At 32.8% G+C, this 19,780-nt stretch overlaps 2 protein-coding genes across 2 annotated transcripts; one reads left to right on the forward strand and one right to left on the reverse strand.

Annotated features, from left to right (window-relative positions):
* Positions 1–2,232: 2,232 nt before the first annotated feature.
* Positions 2,233–4,737, reverse strand: LOC125195687 (ornithine transcarbamylase, chloroplastic-like). Its single transcript, XM_048093847.1, has 5 exons — positions 4,516–4,737; positions 3,592–3,926; positions 3,134–3,265; positions 2,755–3,030; positions 2,233–2,540 (listed from the first exon to the last, which is right to left on the reverse strand). The coding sequence occupies exons 1-5, from the start codon at positions 4,697–4,699 to the stop codon at positions 2,358–2,360; spliced, it is 1,110 nt and encodes a 369-aa protein (XP_047949804.1). The 5' UTR covers positions 4,700–4,737; the 3' UTR covers positions 2,233–2,357.
* A 156-nt stretch (positions 4,738–4,893) lies between these two features.
* On the forward strand, positions 4,894–6,934 carry LOC125195688 (prefoldin subunit 6-like). Its single transcript, XM_048093848.1, has 5 exons — positions 4,894–5,054; positions 5,189–5,259; positions 5,352–5,476; positions 5,877–5,937; positions 6,634–6,934. The coding sequence occupies exons 1-5, from the start codon at positions 4,985–4,987 to the stop codon at positions 6,688–6,690; spliced, it is 384 nt and encodes a 127-aa protein (XP_047949805.1). The 5' UTR covers positions 4,894–4,984; the 3' UTR covers positions 6,691–6,934.
* The last annotated feature ends 12,846 nt before the right edge of the window (positions 6,935–19,780 follow it).

Raw genomic sequence — 19,780 nt, forward strand, 5'->3', positions numbered from 1 at the left:
TACCCGAAACACGTATTAGGGTACCCGAGTAATACCCGATTAAACCCGATTAATTATGTATTTGTGATAAATATTTTGGGTTATAAAGTTCTTATTTTACTATTTGGATTATGTTTGGTTGTTTTGACATTATTTAGATTATATGTTTGGTTGCTTTGACATTTCATTGTTCTATTATCTCGACTTTAATACTTTTTCACATTCCTGTTCGGTTCATGTTGCATTATTTATGTTCTTACTTGTTATCTTTTGAAAATATATAGTTAATTAGTTATGTTTTCTCCATTTTATGTACATGTTCAGTTAATGTCTTAAAAAATTAATCTCTTTTATGTTTCAATTTATACCAAAAAAATTTTATTTTAAAATTAAGTAGTGTCTATTTGTCTAATATCTATTTTATATAATATAGGAGTAGAATTATAGTGAATAAATAGTATAAGTATTGTATTATTGTAATAATTTCTATTCTCACAATTTAATTTATATAAAAGAATAAATTTCAAATATAATAATTCCGGGTTTATGGGTACCCAATTAGTTGGGTTCGGGTACCCGCATCGGGTATTAGGGTACCCGAATTCACATACGGGTTGAGTATTGGGTATGATATTTTTGAGATTTCGAGTTCGGGTACCCGAATTTTCGGGTTTGGATACCCACAGGTACCTGAATTTACACCCCTAACCGAAAGTAGTGAAAATAAGGATGCCGATTAATTGAGGACGGACAAAAAAAGAAATTAATGCCAATTAATGGGGGATAGAGGGAGTATAACTACATTTTTGTATATTTATTTCATTCTCATTCTTTCTCACAAAATAGATAAGAGCAACGATAGTGAACGGATTTTCTTGTTCAAAGGACCGAGACGGTCAAGGTCGATAACCTAGAAAATAAACGAGGATACTTTTAATTTTATGAATTAAAGTTTTTATCTAGAACTTGTAATTTTAATGTTCTTAGTGAAGTATGAGTAATTTTTTTTATTGATAAGTGAAAATAAATTTAAAGGCGCGTCATGGTGGAGTCAAATCCAAGACCTTTGGCATCGGACATTAACCGCATTACCATCAGACCAACACATACTCTTTATGAAGTAATTTTGTTATTTATAGAGTCATGTCACGATAAATGGATGAGTTTGTTCGTTCAAAGGACTAGAACCATCGAGGTCGACAAACTAGGAAATAGAGGCAAAAGGTACTTGTAGTTTTAGGAATTCAAATTTTAAACCTTGTGGAATTCAAATTTGTAAAGCCGTAGGACTTATAATTTTAATGTTTTTAATGAAGTAATTTAGTTATTTGTAGTATATTTTATTTTTAAAAAGTTATAGGTAATGAAAATGGGTTTTCTTTGTAAATATGGGAGAGATAAACTCCTGTAGGAGTTGTGGCTAGAATTTAGAAGTATGATGATTGAAGCTAGAGATATAACATAAGGTACCCATTGTGGATGGCGTGGTCGCATGTCTATTTTGGGGGAGTAAGGGTGTCCACTATAGCTGCCCCTATAGTGGACACTCTAAGGTTAATCGTTATTAACCACTTGCACGGACTGCAGAACAATCTTTTTTACTGTTTTAGGAGTAGTTTTTGTGAATCATCTGATATGTAGTTTGCAAGAACATTAGGATTATGTTGATGGATGGATCTAATCCGATGTGACTCAAATTTGTGGCATGCATTGTAAATCGTTTAGGCCTTTCTTAGTAGTATGATAAAATAAAATGTGATTTCTGATTTTATTTTATTACTCAGTATAATGAAATAAAAGAGAAAAAAGAATTTAAATGTAAAAATACATACAAATAAATTATCATTTCATTTCTATCTTTGTCCCATTCTCACCTCATCATTCTTTTCCATCATACTAAGATAGTATTTCGTGACATAATAATGAGAAATATAAACTACTCTATCTAATAATCTAAAGTTTTTTATAGAAACTTAGCTCTTAGATTAAAGACAAAGTTAAATACCGATGACAATTTACATAAGTAAACAATGTTTGATATTTAGTTGTTGTCAGTATTTAGAAAGAACATCAGAATCAATTTTGTCAACTTATATAGTACTAGTAATTAGTAAATTACATAGATATTTGAGAGAGTTTTTAAATCATAATTAAGTTCAAAATGATCACAACAATAATATAATTTCATGGATAACCGAGAAAGAAAAACAGAAATGCTATTTAATAGTAATACAACTCATAAAAAAGGACAAATTCAATCAACAGTTCACCTTTATTTCCAAAAGATTTCTTTTGATAATGCGGAATTCACAGCAAGAAGGAATCATCTCTGAAACTGCTACAAAACACAGATTACTTAAAAGGTGAAGGTTCAGCAATCACAGCCCAAGGGCATGAAGCATTATAGCATTCTGCGCGTGCATCCTGTTCTCCGCTTGGGGGAAGACAATGGAGTACGGAGCTTCCATGACGCCGTCAGTGACCTCAACGCCCCTCTCAGCTGGCAGACAATGCATAAAATATGCTTTTGGACCAGCTATCTTCATAAGCTCCTCGTCCACCTAACAAATTATTAGACAGCATGATTCAGGAATCCACGACAAACATGATGTCTCATATATGTTCAAGGGTTTATCCATTCGTTCCATGGCAGCAAGACACATGATGTAACTGACTCAGATTACAACCTATCTCAGAGCTTAATTCCCATTTTCTTTCATCATAAAGTATGTGGTTGCAAATAGTATCGAAAATCGATCCATATAAGGTGCATACCTGGAATCCTTGGAAAACTTTGCGGCGGTATTCAGCTTCATCTTTCTGTCCCATGCTGGCCCAAACATCAGAATAGACGACATCAGCTCCCTTTACAGCTTCTTTGACATCGTTAACTATTTCTATTTTGCCGACTCCTGCCTTTATTGCTTTCTTAGTTGTCCTTGCATCAGGTTCAAAACCTGGAGGACAGGCACAAACAAAGTGGAAAGGAATAACAGATGCCAACAACAGCCAGGAATGCACAATATTGTTCCCATCTCCAACATAGACAACCTAAGAGTAGCCAAAACAGAAAAACGACATGTTATCTACCGTCAACAGGAAACGACTCTGAAGGGCGAATTGCCACCTACAAACTAGCTGCACACAGGCTAACCTTTGTCCCTTCCAATTGACCAATGTGTTCAATGATCGTGAGTGCATCAGCCATGATTTGACAAGGATGGTTAAAGTCTGTCAAGCCATTGATGACAGGGACAGTTGCATATTTAGCAAGATCAAGAATATCCTGCAAAACAAAAGTACTGATGTAACATCCGTAATCCAGTAGACTTTGAAACAATAGACCAGACAACAATCTTATTAATTCATTGTCCATCTATCCTACGGAATGGAAGGGCACATTATGGCTGAAGTTGGTGGTGTCAAGAAACAGATGGGCGATAAGTCCTCCTTAAGCAAATGCATATCATAAAATGTCTTCTTATTTTAGGAGTGGAAATATTTAAATACATATTATAGCTGTGTATGATTTAAGCAGCAAAGACAGTAAGAACGGAATTATCATGTGCAATCAGAACTTGTATGCCCTTATTTAATAACTCACCAGCATACCTGATGAGCAAAAACTCGTGCCATAATGATATCATTATAGCGACACAGCACGCGAGCAACATCGCGAGTTTCCTCCCTCTTACCCATTTGGATGTCATCAGGCCCAAGGTACAGAGCATGCCCTCCAAGCAAATGAAAACCTGTCTCAAACGAGACTCTGGTCCTCATAGACGGTTTGGCAAATATCATAGCCATAGTCTTTCCTTTAAACGGGAGGTATGTCCTCTCTCCTGACTTAATGAGAGCCTTGACCTCCTTGGCCCGATCCAATATCTTTAAAATGGTCTCCTTGTCAAAATCATCTATGTGAAGGAAATCCTTAAGCCCCAGTTCCGCTGAAATATTAAACCATATCCAAACTTCAATAATGACAATATGCAATTGTTATTGAATAGCCTATCCAGTGTGATTATATCAACAATACTCAAATGAATGCTGCAAATATTTATGATAATTCTCAATTACACTAAAACTGAGATGAATCGGAAGATTGCAATGTTAGACAATGAAGAACGATTCACCAGAGAACATGAATACAATTAACCCTAATTTTAGCACAAAAATCAACATCTGAAAAGCTCTTGCGACAGTAAACATGACGAATGCAGCTCCGCGTCGTCAACAGAAGATCGTGAAGTTACGCTGATTGATTTCTAACTTTTATTTTCTTTATTTATAAATATTTATTGGTTATTAAATCGATTATCAATGCATGGTGAGTTTAATCATGGCAAGGCAAATGAAATAAATCCAGCTCTAAAACCTAAAAACATAGCATAAAGCCAGCACCAATGCATTTTCCGGCAAACGAAGAAATACTGAACCGTAGCTTCACGAGCATATACTATTCCCCCCAAAAAAAAATTGAAAAAAAAATCAAGGATCGGGAAGAGAATCAGCGGCAAAGGAATAAAGCGCGAGAACCTTTAAGATTGACAGGAGACGAGGGCGGCGCAGAAGAAACAGCCTGGCACGAGATTCGTCGACGAATTGCAGGAGCTGCAGCAGAGACGCCGGGTAATCTGAGGAGGCTATTAGCACCGCGCGAAAGCGAAGCTGATTCCGGCGAGGAAACGGAGGAGAGATGGCAAAAAATGGTGGCCGCCATTGAATTGGGTTTGAGAGTAGTCTCAGTGACTGTTGGTGACTGCGTAGATGCTTTTGTAGCGCCAATACGACGTCGTCACAAAATTATATGAACACGATATTGGGCCCAAAATTGAGCCCATCAAGAATAAAACACGACATTGGGCCCAAAAAAGGCCCATTATCAATTACGATAATTTCTTCACAGATTCGTGCTATTGCCTTGAACAACGAAACCGGTCGACATCGGAATTCGAGCGCCGTCGATAAATAACCGATTTTACCGGAGGCGCGAGGCGGCGGAGAGATGGCCGGTGTGAAGGAGCTGACACGCGATCTAGAGAACAAAGCCAACGATTTCAGGAAACTTGAGAAAGGTAATTTTTTCAAACCCCTCTCGAATTTCATTGGCTAAAGCTAAACCCTAACTCCCTTCCGATACAATCACAAGATTGTAGTATTGTATTTTCCTTTGCTTGTTGAAATCGAGTTTGTGCGTGCAAATGCGCAGATATTCAGAAGAACCAGCAAGTGAAAAAGAAGTACACGATTCAGCTCGGCGAAAACGAGCTCGTGCTCAAGGTAGTTCCTCTTTATGTCCGACTTTGAGCTGTAGTTTTATTGAGCTTGAGTGAGTTTGTGATTTTTTGCTGGATTGTTTTTTTCCTCTGAAGGAACTGGATCTATTGAATGAGGACACGAATGTGTACAAGTTGATCGGCCCGGTGCTAGTGAAGCAGGATTTGGCTGAGGCTAATGCCAATGTTCGGAAGCGGATTGAATACATCTCCGCTGAATTGTATGCACTTCTCTGTTTGCTGATGTTTTTTTGTAGGAAAAGTCTTACCATAATCAGTGATCACACATATGCTCACTTGTTAAAATCAATTTGCACGCGTAATGTTTATGGCTGCATTAAGATCTAGATTCATTTAGTTAGAAGGGTGATTTCTATGTAAGTTTGGAGTCGGGACTTGGGAGTTGGGAAACGAATGTCCCTTGCTCGAGTTTAATTAGAAGTTGATGCTATATTTTTACAACTAATGCGCTGGCGTAATATCTTGTTAACCAACTAATATTGAACTTTTTGGTTGTTATGTTTGGCATGTGTACTCTCTGAGTTGTTGAATGTAGAGTTGCAGAATTAATTTGGTTATTGTTGCTTTGCCATTTATCTTTGACATTGTTTCTTGCATCAGGAAACGATTAGACGGTACACTTCAAGATTTGCAAGAGAAGCTAAATAGCAAGCAAGAATCGGTTTGTCACTATTCTGTTTAGTCCTTTTTATGTGAATTTTCAATTTTTCTATCACCTTGTCTAAGTTGTTGTCCATTTTATTTGTCATATAATGGGACTTTCTCCTGCTAGGACTTAATTAAGAAACGCCTTTTGCTGCTTGGAGCTTGTCAGACAAGATTATGATGTCATATAGAGTTATATGAACAAATAAAAAATGGCATTTGTATCCTCTTCCTCACTCCCAAGAAATAAATTTGATAGCATTTGTATAATTATCATGGGATTGGATTGTCGTGTCTCTACTGGACATACTATTTTAAAATGGATTATGTGTAAATTTCAAATGTCCAATGAGCTGCTACATTAGTTTTCAGAGGTATTTGATAATTGCTTTGGCAGGGCTAAAATGTTCAATTACGCTGCAGAGTTCCATGAACTAGAATCACTTAATACTGCTTGTGCTTTTGTTAGTATCCGGGAAAGAAAAATTTCCCCTTTGAAAGAACTTAATCTATTTCTGGAAAAAGCAGTCGTCATTTCTGTCACAATTGTTGTCCATTTTGAAAGAACTTAATCTATTTCTGTCAAGACCAGTTGTCTTTCTACTAATGTATATATGGCAAGACCAAATCTCTTATTACTAATATATTTCTGGCAAGACCAGTGCATCAAATGTCTCTCTCTTCACCTGATTTCTTAAATATGATTTTGCAGATTGCCAAGCTACAACAAAGAATCCAGACTCTTCAGGCTGGAAAAGCAAAGGCCTGATATGCATGCCCAACCCAGTCACTTGGTTGGCTTGAACATAGACGTGGCCTCTTTATATCAAAATTGCATTTCGTCCATTGATAGTCCTTTTTTAGGTAAACGACGAGGACTTCAGTCGCTGTATTACCAACTTCATATTTTATTCCATGTAATATGCAAAAGTTGAATACATTGTTGGTGGATGATATTTTGTGCTCACTCATATGGAAATGGAATTCGCAGTGGTGCTATCAGTCTTGTATAACATAGCTTTTTGGGTGCACGACCGGACTTAGCGTTGTAATATTAGTTTAGATCCTTTTGATTTCCTATTGGATTTTGTGTTTAAACTTATAGTTGTTTGTTTCCGAACTTTTTCTAGTAACCACATACGGCATACCTTTCCTTGTCTTGACTCCATGAAATGATTTTAGAAAGGGAAGAATTATGTTGCTTTGACGTCGAAATCCCCAAATTCGTTAACTCCACGAGTTGATTTGGAGCTGGAAGAATCGTGCTTCTTTTAGTTTGAAAGGGATTTAGAATCTAAGATAAGCAGTAGTGTAGAATATTACAAAGCTTTAAGGTGAAGCTTAATTTAATGATGGGAAGGAATAAAATAGCATAAGAAGTTCTCCATATCAGAAATATTAGATAAGAAGGAACAATGTGATCACAAGCAGCCATCGTTGAACACACTTGTATGTTTTACCCAAATATTAGAGCTCTGATTCTCTTTTGCTAGGAGAGTAATACGTGTTAGCCATATTATGCTCAGATTTGGTATCGAATGAACTCTCTAGAGAAAGTATGATGATTAGTCGCGTTTATAGTAAGTTGCAGACCTCTCCTTTGGCCGCATAATATTCTTTTTCGCATCTGTAGAATATAGAAGAATGATTTGAAACCTGCTATATTTGCTCTGTTACTAGTATTTATTCCATGTCTACATACGGTTCATTCATACATGTATATATTGAGTGGAGAATTATCTTTACTGCAGGAAGAATATTCTCATGATTACTTACAGGGTTTATGGACTTATTCCAATGTTTGAATTTAGATAATGATCTTCACTGCCGTATTAACTGGCAGGCAGCTTATGTATCTGCTGGTAGGGTAGAAGAACATAGTGGCTGCTCTCTCATCTCTCACTTATCTAATCTTAAAGTCGGACAATCGTGTAGAAATCCTCTTGCACATATCATAATTGGATTTTGAAACTTAAGGCCTCACGCAGCACCACCTGGGCCGTATTCTTTGTTGCGTACTTGCTAGATATTTTAGATTTTGCTCTTGTTTGTGTGTTGAAGACTTTGTTATCCACTTCTTTCAGCTTGATGCCTATTTCGGAACCCAGTTTGCTAGATTTTTGATTGGTTGAGTATGTGATAAATGGTTTGTGTGACGTCTGTGTTGCGAGGGTGTAGCTTCACCAACAATATGAACATGATGATATGCTGTTTGACATGTTATGCTTCACTGTGGTTTGATGTTGATAATCATGAGATAAGATGTTGGGATACCCACGCTTTTATCGTACTATAATGGTGATTTAGATTTTTGCAAAGATATAATTCTGAGTTTCTTGGCTGGACTTGGGGGTTCCACCACCTCACCTTGTTGCCTCTCCTTTCCCATGTGTTTGTTGTTTTAGATGTTGCAAATTTCATTTTGTATTATTATTATTTGAAATATTGGTTCTAAAAACCATTTATTTTTTAGCGAATTCGGGTATTTAAGATTGGTGCTAATTTTTTATGGCGGGTCAGTCATTCTCTTCAAACTTGACAATTCTACGAGGCATATTATTCAAAGTCGAATTCAACAATTTTAGGGTGTCAAAATGACGTTATTTCATGTATAATTCAAGTAAAGTCACATCGATTTCACAACCAAAATTTGATGAAAAAATTTGGGCTCGGTTAAAAAAATTGAATATTTTTAAAAGTTGATGATTTTTAAGACTATTTTTTAAAATTAGTGGAAAACACCTGAATTTGGCCAAAGTTTATGTCTTTTAAGACAAATGTCGCTTATTAATTTAAACATATATATGTGCTTGGAGTCAAATTTCTGGTTTGTTTTCTTTACATGCTACAGTTGTGCATCATTTGGACCTCAAGTGTACGACTTTTGGTTGTTTATGGTTAACTTGTGTCGATATGGTCTGAAATTAGGTTAAGACTAATTCTATGTGGTACTGTTTTGCAAGATTATGTAATGTGGTTAATCGAACAACATGTATAGAATTACTCAATTTTGTTTAAATCATTAAATTGAAGTGGGTTTGTGTGATTACCTATCTAACTTTATCCTACGTTGTCATTGCAAATTCGTAATGGATTGGCAAATATTTATGATTTGTCCATTTAATTCGTTTTACACGGCTCACATTCTTGGTATAAATTGGCCTTTTGATTTCTCTATATTAAAATACAATCTAAATCATCTCTAGCCAGTCAAATTACTTTGAGAGTAGCTATCAATGTTTATATAGTGATATCGACACATTGTCCTTGTCTGAGTTTTGTTTTGATGTATACTAGATCAATATCCCACTTCTCTTTTGCTAATATATAAACTAAAATCAACCTTTTTTAATCCAAATTAAAATTAAGTGATAATACAGAACAATAAGTTTCCTATAAGATAATACAACTACACAAGATGTCATTCTCACTAGTGGTATCAGACCCAAATACTTTCTCTGTGTGTCATTACTTGTGATTAGTCGGGTTTAAAAAATATAAAGAAAAATATGTAGAAAAATTAATGGAACGTGAAATCTACCTTTATATATTAGTTTTATAGGAGTAATAAAATGTGAATGAAATAATCAGTTAATGGAATACGAGAGCCATTACCAAAAGTAATTAAGATGGATTTATCTCTAAGCAAATGATTATTCCCCTTTACTCGTTGTGTGACTTAGTGCAGTTGCATTTTGTTCTTAAATCATTGTGGTATTATTTGAAGTAATTAATATAAAAAAACAAAACATTAATTTCAAATTTGTCCTTAAAATCATTTATACTTATACATTTATCAGTCACTATACTGAACGGTCTCATTCGAATTACCATGACTAATTATTAATGAAATATCTAAGATTAAATTATGAGATTGTTTTAGTTGGAGAAGATGACTATAACTAATTATAACATGATAATCCATCTAGGATTAAGTTGTGATATTCAATCATGAACCAAACATATTAAAAATATAAAAATCTTGCAAACCGAACAATCCCAATAAAAATTAAAGACTATCGAGATATAAAAATCTTGCAAACCGGACAGTCGCATAAATATCAACAATTTCTAAATTTCTAAGTAGATTGTAGCACATATAGTAGTAGCGTACATATTTCACCTTATGAGATCCTTCACATCGAATCTACTTTCCTTTTATTTTTGTCCCAACAAAGATGAACTCTTATTTATTTACAACACTTATACTCCCTCTCTCCGTCCACAAAAAATAGGGCAATTGGTGTATGACACGGGTTTTAATGTATAATTGATAAAGTAGAAGAGAAAAAAAGTAAGAGACAAGGAGAAAAAGTAAGTGAGAAGTAGTGTTAGTGGAATGATATGTAGTATAATGTTATTATTTGTTGAAAATTTTCCATAAATTAATGTGCTCTATTTTTTGTGGACGGCCAAAAATGGTAAATATGCCACATATTTTGTGGACGGAGGGAGTAATATTCATCAGTCTTTTCATTCTCATACTTTATTCATTTCTTATTTTAAAACATTCAACAATCTTTCCTTTCTCGTCTTAAATTTTTAAAATAAAAGTGCATAAAATTCCGTATAATCCCACACGGAGTTATCTTTTCTAGAACGGACAAAAATATTTAAGTTGATTTATTCAGGCGTACATGATGAGTGCATTTTCAGTTCTTGACCAATCTCCTCTCCATATATTGGACCACCAATCATCACCTCCTATAGTGTGAAAGTAAAATGTAAATAAAATAATCATGACCATCATACAAATGCAAAAGGAAATACTCCATCTGTCCCACTTTAGGAGTCCCGATACTATTTTTGAGTGTTTCACTTTAAGAGTCTCAATTGAAATATTCCATAATTGGTAATAGGTCCCACATTTCACTCACATTTTTCCACTCACATTTTATTATAAAACTAATACTCCCTCCGTCCCAGATAATTTGGGACATTTTGACCCGACACGGGTTTTAAGAAATCTAATGGAAATTGAGTTGAAAAAGTTGGTGGGATGTGGGTCCTACTTTTAAAGTATTAGTTTTATAATAAAATGTGAGTAGAAATAAGTTAGTTTAATATGAGGTCAACTACCAAAAATGGTTAAAGTGAAATGGGACAAATTATGTGGGACGACCCGAAATGGAATACTGGGTCGAATTATCTGGGACGGAGGGAGTAGTATATAAAAGTAAGACCCACATTCCACTATCTTTTTTCACCAATTCTCCTTTATATTTCTTAAAACTCGTGTCGAACTCAACCGGGACTCCTAAAGTGGGACGAAGGGAGTACATTATTAACTTTTATTTCAAGTTTTTCATGCGTCATACCATATTATATATGTATATATAGATTGTATGTGCAACAATATACATGGTCCCAACTAGCAAGATGGTAGTGCTACAGTCTTTAACCTCTGAATAAAAGGACCACAAAGGCGTGTTTGGTTGGATGAGGAAGACGAATCGGCTTTTATTAAGTCAGTAATTTTTGAGCCATAAATTAGATTCCGAGAGCAGATGCATTCAGTGTGTTAGGACTTAGGTGTATTACTAAGAGCCAAACGTTTCTTTCAAAATTTAAGAACAAATGATGGCATCAATCTAATTTTCCTTAACAATTTTATTTCGTGAGGACATGACATGAGCTTTTTTAGATTCGAGAACTTATTCAACAATTAATATTTTTGCTTTTTTTCTTCTTCTTAAATTAGATTTTATATACATATAGATACCTTATTTTAAGCGAGAGAATGTAAAAACAGTGTATTAATTTAACGTATGAAGTATCTGCACTAGATGTAAAATAGCTTCATAGGGAAAACACTATAATGACATTAATATAGCTTAAAATTGTTGTAGTGGTAATACCAGATTCTGTATTTAGAATGCACATTTAAAGTACTATGATAAAAGAAATAGTACTATATATAGGGATGTCAATCTAGCCCGAAACCCACGGGTCAGCCCGAGTTATCCGGTAAAATCATAGGGTTAGGGCCGGAAAATCGCAACCCATATTCAGAAGCGGGCTACACGGGCTAACCCGTTCGGGTCGGCGGGTTATGCGGGCTGGCCCGGGTGGGTTGCGGGTTAGCCCACGGGTTGAGCATTTAATATAAAAATATAATTAAAATTTTGGATTATATACTTGTATGAAGTATATTTGGTAATATCATATTAAATACTACATTGATATTAAGAATATATGGTAATTATATCTTCTCTATCAAATTGAAAGTTAGGGTTATATGAAATGCATGATTTCCATTTAATTGTAGTCAGATTCATGTGTGCTATTAATTAAACGATATGTTTATCTATTTTGTTTCAATTGCTATTATTTTCTTTCTCTTGATCACTTTGATAATACTTTACTATTTGCGACAATAAGCTTTTTAATAATTTAGAATATTGGATTTGATAGAAAGTAACATATAAGATTACTATCGACCCGAATAGCCCGTGGGTTAGCTCGAAACCCGAAGATTTTGGGTTAGGGCCAAAAATTTATAACCCGAAAAATTCACAGCCCGAATAACCCGCACCCAAATAGCTCGACAACCCGAGTGGATTGGCCCGAACCCGAGCGGGTTAGCCCAATTGACATCCCTAACTATATAATATGGGGTCTTTTTTTTTTGGAATGATAAATGATTTAGTCTAATAGTAACTAATTTGGCCATTATATTTGTAGATACGATGTTAACATGAGATAAATAAGAGTAACACATAGGAATGGAACACCAAGATTAAAATATATGAATGTCAATTTTGTTCATAAAAATGTCAATTAGGATAAAAACCTACGAATGTCAACTCGCTTCATAAAAGTGTAATCGGGGTTAAATGAGACATCGTGGGGACTACTGACAACATATCTGGAAATTAAATGCCAGAGATTTAGTTATCACAAACCCCTATTTCAGAATATCTTATAAATCACTCTAAGCCCCTTATAATTTGTCATCATTTGACCTAACTTGAGTTTTAAAAAATGTAACAGAAAGTGAGTAGAAAATGTTAGTGACACGTGAGTCCTACTTTTATATATTAGTACTAGTTTTATAATAAAATATGAGTGAGAATGAGTTAGTGAAATGTGAAATCCACTATTAAAAATAGTAAAAGTGAAAAGTGACAAATTTTTAGAGACGAATGAAATGAAAATAAGTGGAAAATTTTGAGGGATGGAAGGAGGATATGTAACGCATAATTTTAGTAAGAATATCATATTTGGGGTGTGATGCATAACATGGTTTGAGAAATAAAAAAGTTATTGTTATGAGACCGTTTCATGGACGTGAATTGATGAAGGGCCTAATCTATGTTAAAGCGATAAACAAGGAATAAAGCATGATTAGATAATCATCAAACATACCATCAATGTTTCTCAATTGTGTCCTTGTAAATTATATTCGTAAATATTGAATTTATGTACTTGTACTCCTTTAAAATGAATTGATCCTTCACCTTTCGTTTGTGAAAGTTAGATCCTTCACTTTTATTTATGTTAATTTAAGCCATTGCTTTTAGTATGACACACTAACCGTAATTTTAATAAAAAAAATAAAAAACATTAACAAGTACATGTGTAACTTAATAAAAACTCGGAAGTAATTATGTAAAAGAATCATTGTGCTATACTAAATATAAAAATTGAGCCCAATTATTAAAATCTAAATACAAAAATTCATCTTTAATAAAAATCTTAAAATTAAATCACAAAAGCATAACTCTAATGAAGGCTAGTATTATACTATTACATTTTTGACGTGTTCAAGCCAAAAAGATAGCGAACAACAGAATAACAATACAAAATCAACTCATAATATAAAAAACAATGAAATTAGTGTATCATCAAAAACAACATAATATCCAAAATCACTATGAAAACAAGAAAATAAAAATAAAGAATTAACAAACTTCTTATTTTTATCTGTCAACTTCATCCACGATTATACCACTACATAAACCACCTAGATTGGCGTAAAATTGCTTCAACTTAAAAATATGGAGTAGTATTATTCTTTTCTTAAAAGAATTAAAATAAACGTTGTGTTTGTGAGAGGATAAGTAGATGGCATTAAAAGAAAAGTGGACCATGTAATGAGAGAGTGGGAAGTTGCTCATATGATCATTCATCACATGAAACCACATTAAATTAAAAACGATTTTTGGAAATCAAATAAGTACATGCAACTGGACATTGATCGTTTCAAACATATCTTCAATCCCTAGTTGACTAAACCTCCCCAACCAATCACATCCCACTTTCCTATTTTACCTTTATTTCGATTTTAATTTTGTAAAATAAAATAATTAAAATAGAATAATTAAATACTTTAGCAATAAATAGCAATAACTGTGATTGCATGAATTTTAGTAATTGTAAAGAGATATGTTACCCTCTTTTGTCTTAGAAAATAATGCACACTTAGTAATCTTGAGCATCCCACGAACACTTAGACCATCTCTAAGGGTACACTAAAACCTAAAATAAGATAGGTATTTAGCTCCAATAGCACTCAAAAACCAATCATATTTTTGGTTTTTGAGAAAAAAATACCTATTTTTTGGTTTACTATAAACCAATACCTAAAAGTTTTTCAAATTTTGTGAGTAAAAAAGACATAATATATAGAATATTCTTTTAAGTTTGAGTTTAGTGTAAATGGTTGGAGTAAAATCAATATTTAGTGTGAGATTTACACTAAAATAAGTTTGAGTTTAGTGGAATGGTTGGAGATGCTCTTAACCATTTTGGACACCATTCATTTACACATTATCCCCATTTTATTCCTCCCTCTGTTTACTAAAAACATAAATTCTTTCCTTTTTAATTTGTTTTATAAAAATAGAAACTCTCTATTTAAGAAAATAGATCCCACAATCTTTTAACACTAATTCTACTACTATTTTTTTTTATATCTTTATCTCTCTTACTTAAATAATTTTTTCTCTTCATAACTTTTACTTTACCAGTTTTGTATTAAAATCCGTATTGTTTTCAAAGTTTCCCTTTTTAGGAAATGGAGGATGTAATAAAAATCAAACATGACATACCATTATTTACATCAATTAACTAACATTAATAAAACTAAGAAATAAAGTTATTTCTCCATTCATAAAATGTAGTAGTACTACACAAATGCACTAGTTTTTGAGCTAAAGGGAGTACTATAAGAAAAAAGTCACATGCATGCATTATTCCGAGGTACTCCATCGTTAAACGAAACAACACAATCCTATAAACTATATAGCACCTTTCTATATATAATAGTAAATCCTTATACCTATAAGGTCAAATAATTAAAAATTTGCATAAAAAATGTAAATGGAATAACGTAAGTGAGAAAACTTAATGTATAAAATGTCTCTTAGAGACTTGTTCGGTTACTAATTAATGACTAGAAGCTATATTTATTCGTAATCTTGTTCCATTGCCTTTTTTCTCAAAATCTTCATCAGTGAGAAATATATCTCGGTCTGTCTCCAAGGTACTAAGATTACATTGTTTGTCAGGATTATCCAATGTGATCACTACTTTAATAATTTAAGATATAGACTATTTCTGTTACCTTAGTATATAACATTATGTCAGTATTATCTTGTCTAACGCACCAAACTCACGGTATAATCCAGTGGTATGTATTTATAAGTAGCTAAACTAGGGGAAAGTTTAGGTGTACAAAAATAGAGAGACACAAGTTCATGCAATAGATCGCGATTTGTGGACAAAATCTTGTAGCAATGGATAAATGCAACTAGGGTTGCACATGGAAAATTTTCTATAACACACTAAAAGAGGGGCCTCACCATTTCGAAATTGGTACTACTACCAACTATCATATTTTTTCCATTCATTTTCTTTAGTAGTACATCGAAGCCATCATTATTATTCGCACTAATATATTTTTAATATTCCAAATTTTCAAAGGTCAATATTAAGGAATTACCTTTTCTCTTTTGAGTTAAGGGATTCACATGTATTCTCTCACTCTCTCAAAGGAAAGAAATGTCATTAAGTTATGTGGCTTTTGGTGGTTAGTAATCAAAATTCTCGAGCTTGAATTCCACTGATGCTTTGATGCTTTCTAGACTGAGGCTATCATATTTAGTTTTTTAAATATTGTACTCCCTCCGTTCCATAGTAATGGAGGCAAAACTTTTCGGCACGGAGATTAAGAAAAATTGTGTTAGGTGAGTTAATTAAAGAGAGAATAAAGTGGAAAGTGAAAAATGTAGAGAGATGAAGAGAGAAAAAAATAAGAGAGAGTAAAGTAGGTGTGGAAAAATGTATTGACTTTTACCAAAAAGAGAAATGACTCTATTACTATGGAACCGACGGAAATGGAAAAACAGCCCCTATTACTATGGAACGGAGGGAGTATGTGTTTCTCCTTTGTGATTTGTAGGCTATTTGCATAGAAATGAAATTTATTTGGTTCTCATTTTGGTATCAATTGCGGTATACCTCAGCCATCAAATTAAAAATATTAATAGGACAAATATTGACCAAACTTCATTATTCTTTTGATAGTTTGCAATGTAAAATTAGAATAAAGCTACATAATTTGAGAGGTTAAATGGAAGAAGTTCATATAGATTCGAATTCCATAAAAAAAAAAAAAAAAAATCTAAATCAGCATGCATATAATTAGATAGAGCACTTATAGTAATAGCAGTTGTGACTTGTGAGTTGGTAAGAAGAAAGAAAATAAACTATTTATTTATATTGCTCATGCATGTATATAGCACAAATTACACCAATATCTGTTGACTAAATCGAAAATCTGAGATAAAATAAATAAAATCGAAATGATATGGATGAGTAGGAGATGTCTTGAACTATGAAAAGGACACTACTAGCTAAAAAGGACCCATTTGTCCCACTTTATTTAAGATTTTTATTTTTATTTTTATAAATTTTAGTTTTTTTATTTTCATTTTGTATATATTAATTTAATTTTGTATCTAATTAAAGTAAATACTTTTTTTCCAAAATTTGAAGTCACTTCTATTAGATAAAAGTTTATTATTGAAGTTCATAAATTGACAAGTAGAATATATAAATTTTGAATTTCTCATTTTCTCGATAAGTACTCCTTTAGTTATGATGTAATATAAATAAATTTTCATTTGTATAGTAAATAATATTAAAATAAATTATTTAAAAGTGGGACATTGGATTCATTCATGATTTTAGAGAAAAAAAATCATAAAATTAATACTATCTCCATAAAAAAAACTTGTCATAATAAAAATCATGAAAGACTGTCAAATTCAGGTTCGTATCACGCTTTTTCAAATCTGAAAAATAAATCACGAAGTTTGGGACTTTTGCAATTATCTCATCCTTCCATTTTCTGACGAATTACACGTTGATGTGACAACCGGTTTAAAACGCATTGACAAAACGTTATTGCGAACTTAATTATACATTGTTGTTGCATAACAAAGTTTTGTCCACGTGTTTTAAACCGCCTGCCACATCAGCACGTAACTAGCTGGAAAAGAGAAGAATGAGATTATTGTGAAAATTAAACTTTAATTTATGATTTATTGTTTAGATGTTGAAACCAAAATTTGACCATCTTTTACATTTATTTGGCAATTTACTATTTATAACCACTCACCACTCTTACCAATTTACCATTTATAACCACTCATCACTCTTACCAATTTACCATAGTCCATAGGTAATAATATCCTCTTCTAACACTACTTAATTACCATTAAAATTAAACTCGTGACGTTCATAATGTAACAATTTTCTTGACGAACCGGTTTTTTAATTTCGTATTTTATTTTATGCATAACATACACGTTTGTTGGAGCCGGCTAGCTGCTTGACATATAAGTATGGTTTCACATAGTGTTTTCCATTTTGGAATAAATTAAAGGACCACGAATTAACATTGAAACGAATTTATTAATGGAGAGGACCAGCTAGCAGCCGTCTAACCTCAGTTCTTGGACCAGCAGCATCTTGTGTTATTCTTTTTATTTCTTTCTTTTTGTTCTTTCCCTAAATTTCATTTTAAACTTTTCCCTTAGATGCTTGATGAAAGGTGGGCCGAATGACACTTTTTTTTTTCAAAAAAATTATTACAAAACACTCAATTAAAACAAAAATAATTACTCCTACTATGCTAATAAACAAAAAACATCTGATCGACAACAGAAAATGTTCTATTAAAATATACAACTAAAGAAAATGTTCTATCAAAATATAAAACAAAAGAAAACCAACGGGAGAACAGAAGAAAGCCGAATAAAAAAGGGCAACACACCCATCCTTGCATTATCCGTCAACCTCATAAGAAATAGTATTAAATTAGTCTCATATCATCTTCAAACTAAAGCAGAAAATCCAAAATACACAAAAATAAGCAATAGAAGTACACTAATTAAGATTAGTAAGGAATGTAATTTAAGAAATGTAAGCGGAAAAGTGAGTGGATTGTGAGTCACATTTTTGTATATTTATATATAAGTGCAATGAGTTAGGGAAATATGTGACATGTTTATATTTATAGTAAAAGTAGAATTTGAACTCTTATCAGCAGACAAACTGAAATGACATAATGGAACTCCTATTGCTGGACGAACGGAGTACTCTCTCCGTTCCTTGGTAATTGATGCACGGAGATTAAGAATAGTGTATTAAATGGATGGTGAATAAAGTAAGAGAGAAAAAAGTAGGAGAGACAGTTACCTTTTGTGAAAAAATGATTCAATTATATTAAAATTTTTCAAAATAAAAATTGACTCCATTAATATATAACGGAGAGAGGGAGTATAAGAAACGGAAAACCATAAATAAAAACTACTAGTAATCATGAGTAGTTCATGTGTATTTTAGTAATTGGGAAATTAATTATGATATACTACTCCATAGCTAATCATTACTAGCTTATTAAATTAATTAAACTATAATCACATAAATGAAAAATAGATTAGAAAAAGAATAAAAAACAAATTTTAGCTTTTAGAGGATCGAAGAGCTAGTAGAATAGTTGCGTGGTGTATAGAAGAGTCCAAAACAAATAGAAAACGGCGTATCATGCAAAATACTACTCCCTCCATTCCATAACAATGGATGTGTTTTTTCCGACACGGAGATTAAGAAAAATATTGTATTAGGTGAGTTAAATAAGGATAATAAAATGGAAAATGAAAAAGGTAGAAAGATGAAGAGAGAACAAAATAAAAGAGAGTAAAGTAGATGTTGAAAAATGTGTTGACTTTTACTAAAAAAAAAATGACTCTATTATTATAGAACGTGTCAAAATGACGTAATGATTCTATTACTATGAAACGGAGGGACTACTATGTAGAAAAAACCCCTAACTTTTGTATTTATTTTCACGCAAAATCAATTCCATCTCCATGCAATCTCTCTTCAAACACTCCACGTTTCATGCGTTGGTGAGTGGGTCTTTTGTGTTTTAGAGATAGAGAGAGAGGGAGTTGATCATAATCAAACTTTTTAAAGTCTAATTTAATTATGACTATTATCCGAATATTCGACATTGGTGGAAATTTTATCAACGATGAATTAATTCTCCAAACTATTTTTTTAAAAAAACCCTTGACCTCGAGTCAAGACTACAATGATAGCGCGTGAATTTGTAATAAGAAAGACAATCTAACGAGTGGCTGATTTTTAATGTTAGAGACTAGAGATTTTTTAATTCTATCAATTCAAACAATAACTATAAGATAGAGAGTAGAGATTACAAGTTTGATAAATATCTATGTTGGAAACAACAAGAGGTATTTTGGTAAATTTATTCTTTATCAATCAATTAAATAATTATTGTATCCGTTGTAATTTCTTTCTCTTTGAGTAAATATTTATGCCTC

This window comes from Salvia hispanica, chromosome 6 (assembly GCF_023119035.1).
Source record: "Salvia hispanica cultivar TCC Black 2014 chromosome 6, UniMelb_Shisp_WGS_1.0, whole genome shotgun sequence".
NCBI lineage: Eukaryota > Viridiplantae > Streptophyta > Magnoliopsida > Lamiales > Lamiaceae > Salvia > Salvia hispanica.

Excerpts from the sequence above, each read along its gene's own strand:
- LOC125195687 (XM_048093847.1), bottom strand. The coding sequence starts at position 4,699 with ATGGCGGCCACCATTTTTTGCCATCTCTCCTCCGTTTCCTCGCCGGAA. Across the intron at positions 3,927-4,515 it reads GTCTCCTGTCAATCTTAAAG|CGGAACTGGGGCTTAAGGAT; the intron begins GTTCTCGCGCTT and ends TTAATATTTCAG. Across the intron at positions 2,541-2,754 it reads AAGTTTTCCAAGGATTCCAG|GTGGACGAGGAGCTTATGAA; the intron begins GTATGCACCTTA and ends ATAATTTGTTAG.
- LOC125195688 (XM_048093848.1), top strand. The coding sequence starts at position 4,985 with ATGGCCGGTGTGAAGGAGCTGACACGCGATCTAGAGAACAAAGCCAAC. Across the intron at positions 5,055-5,188 it reads TTTCAGGAAACTTGAGAAAG|ATATTCAGAAGAACCAGCAA; the intron begins GTAATTTTTTCA and ends GCAAATGCGCAG. Across the intron at positions 5,477-5,876 it reads GAATACATCTCCGCTGAATT|GAAACGATTAGACGGTACAC; the intron begins GTATGCACTTCT and ends TTCTTGCATCAG.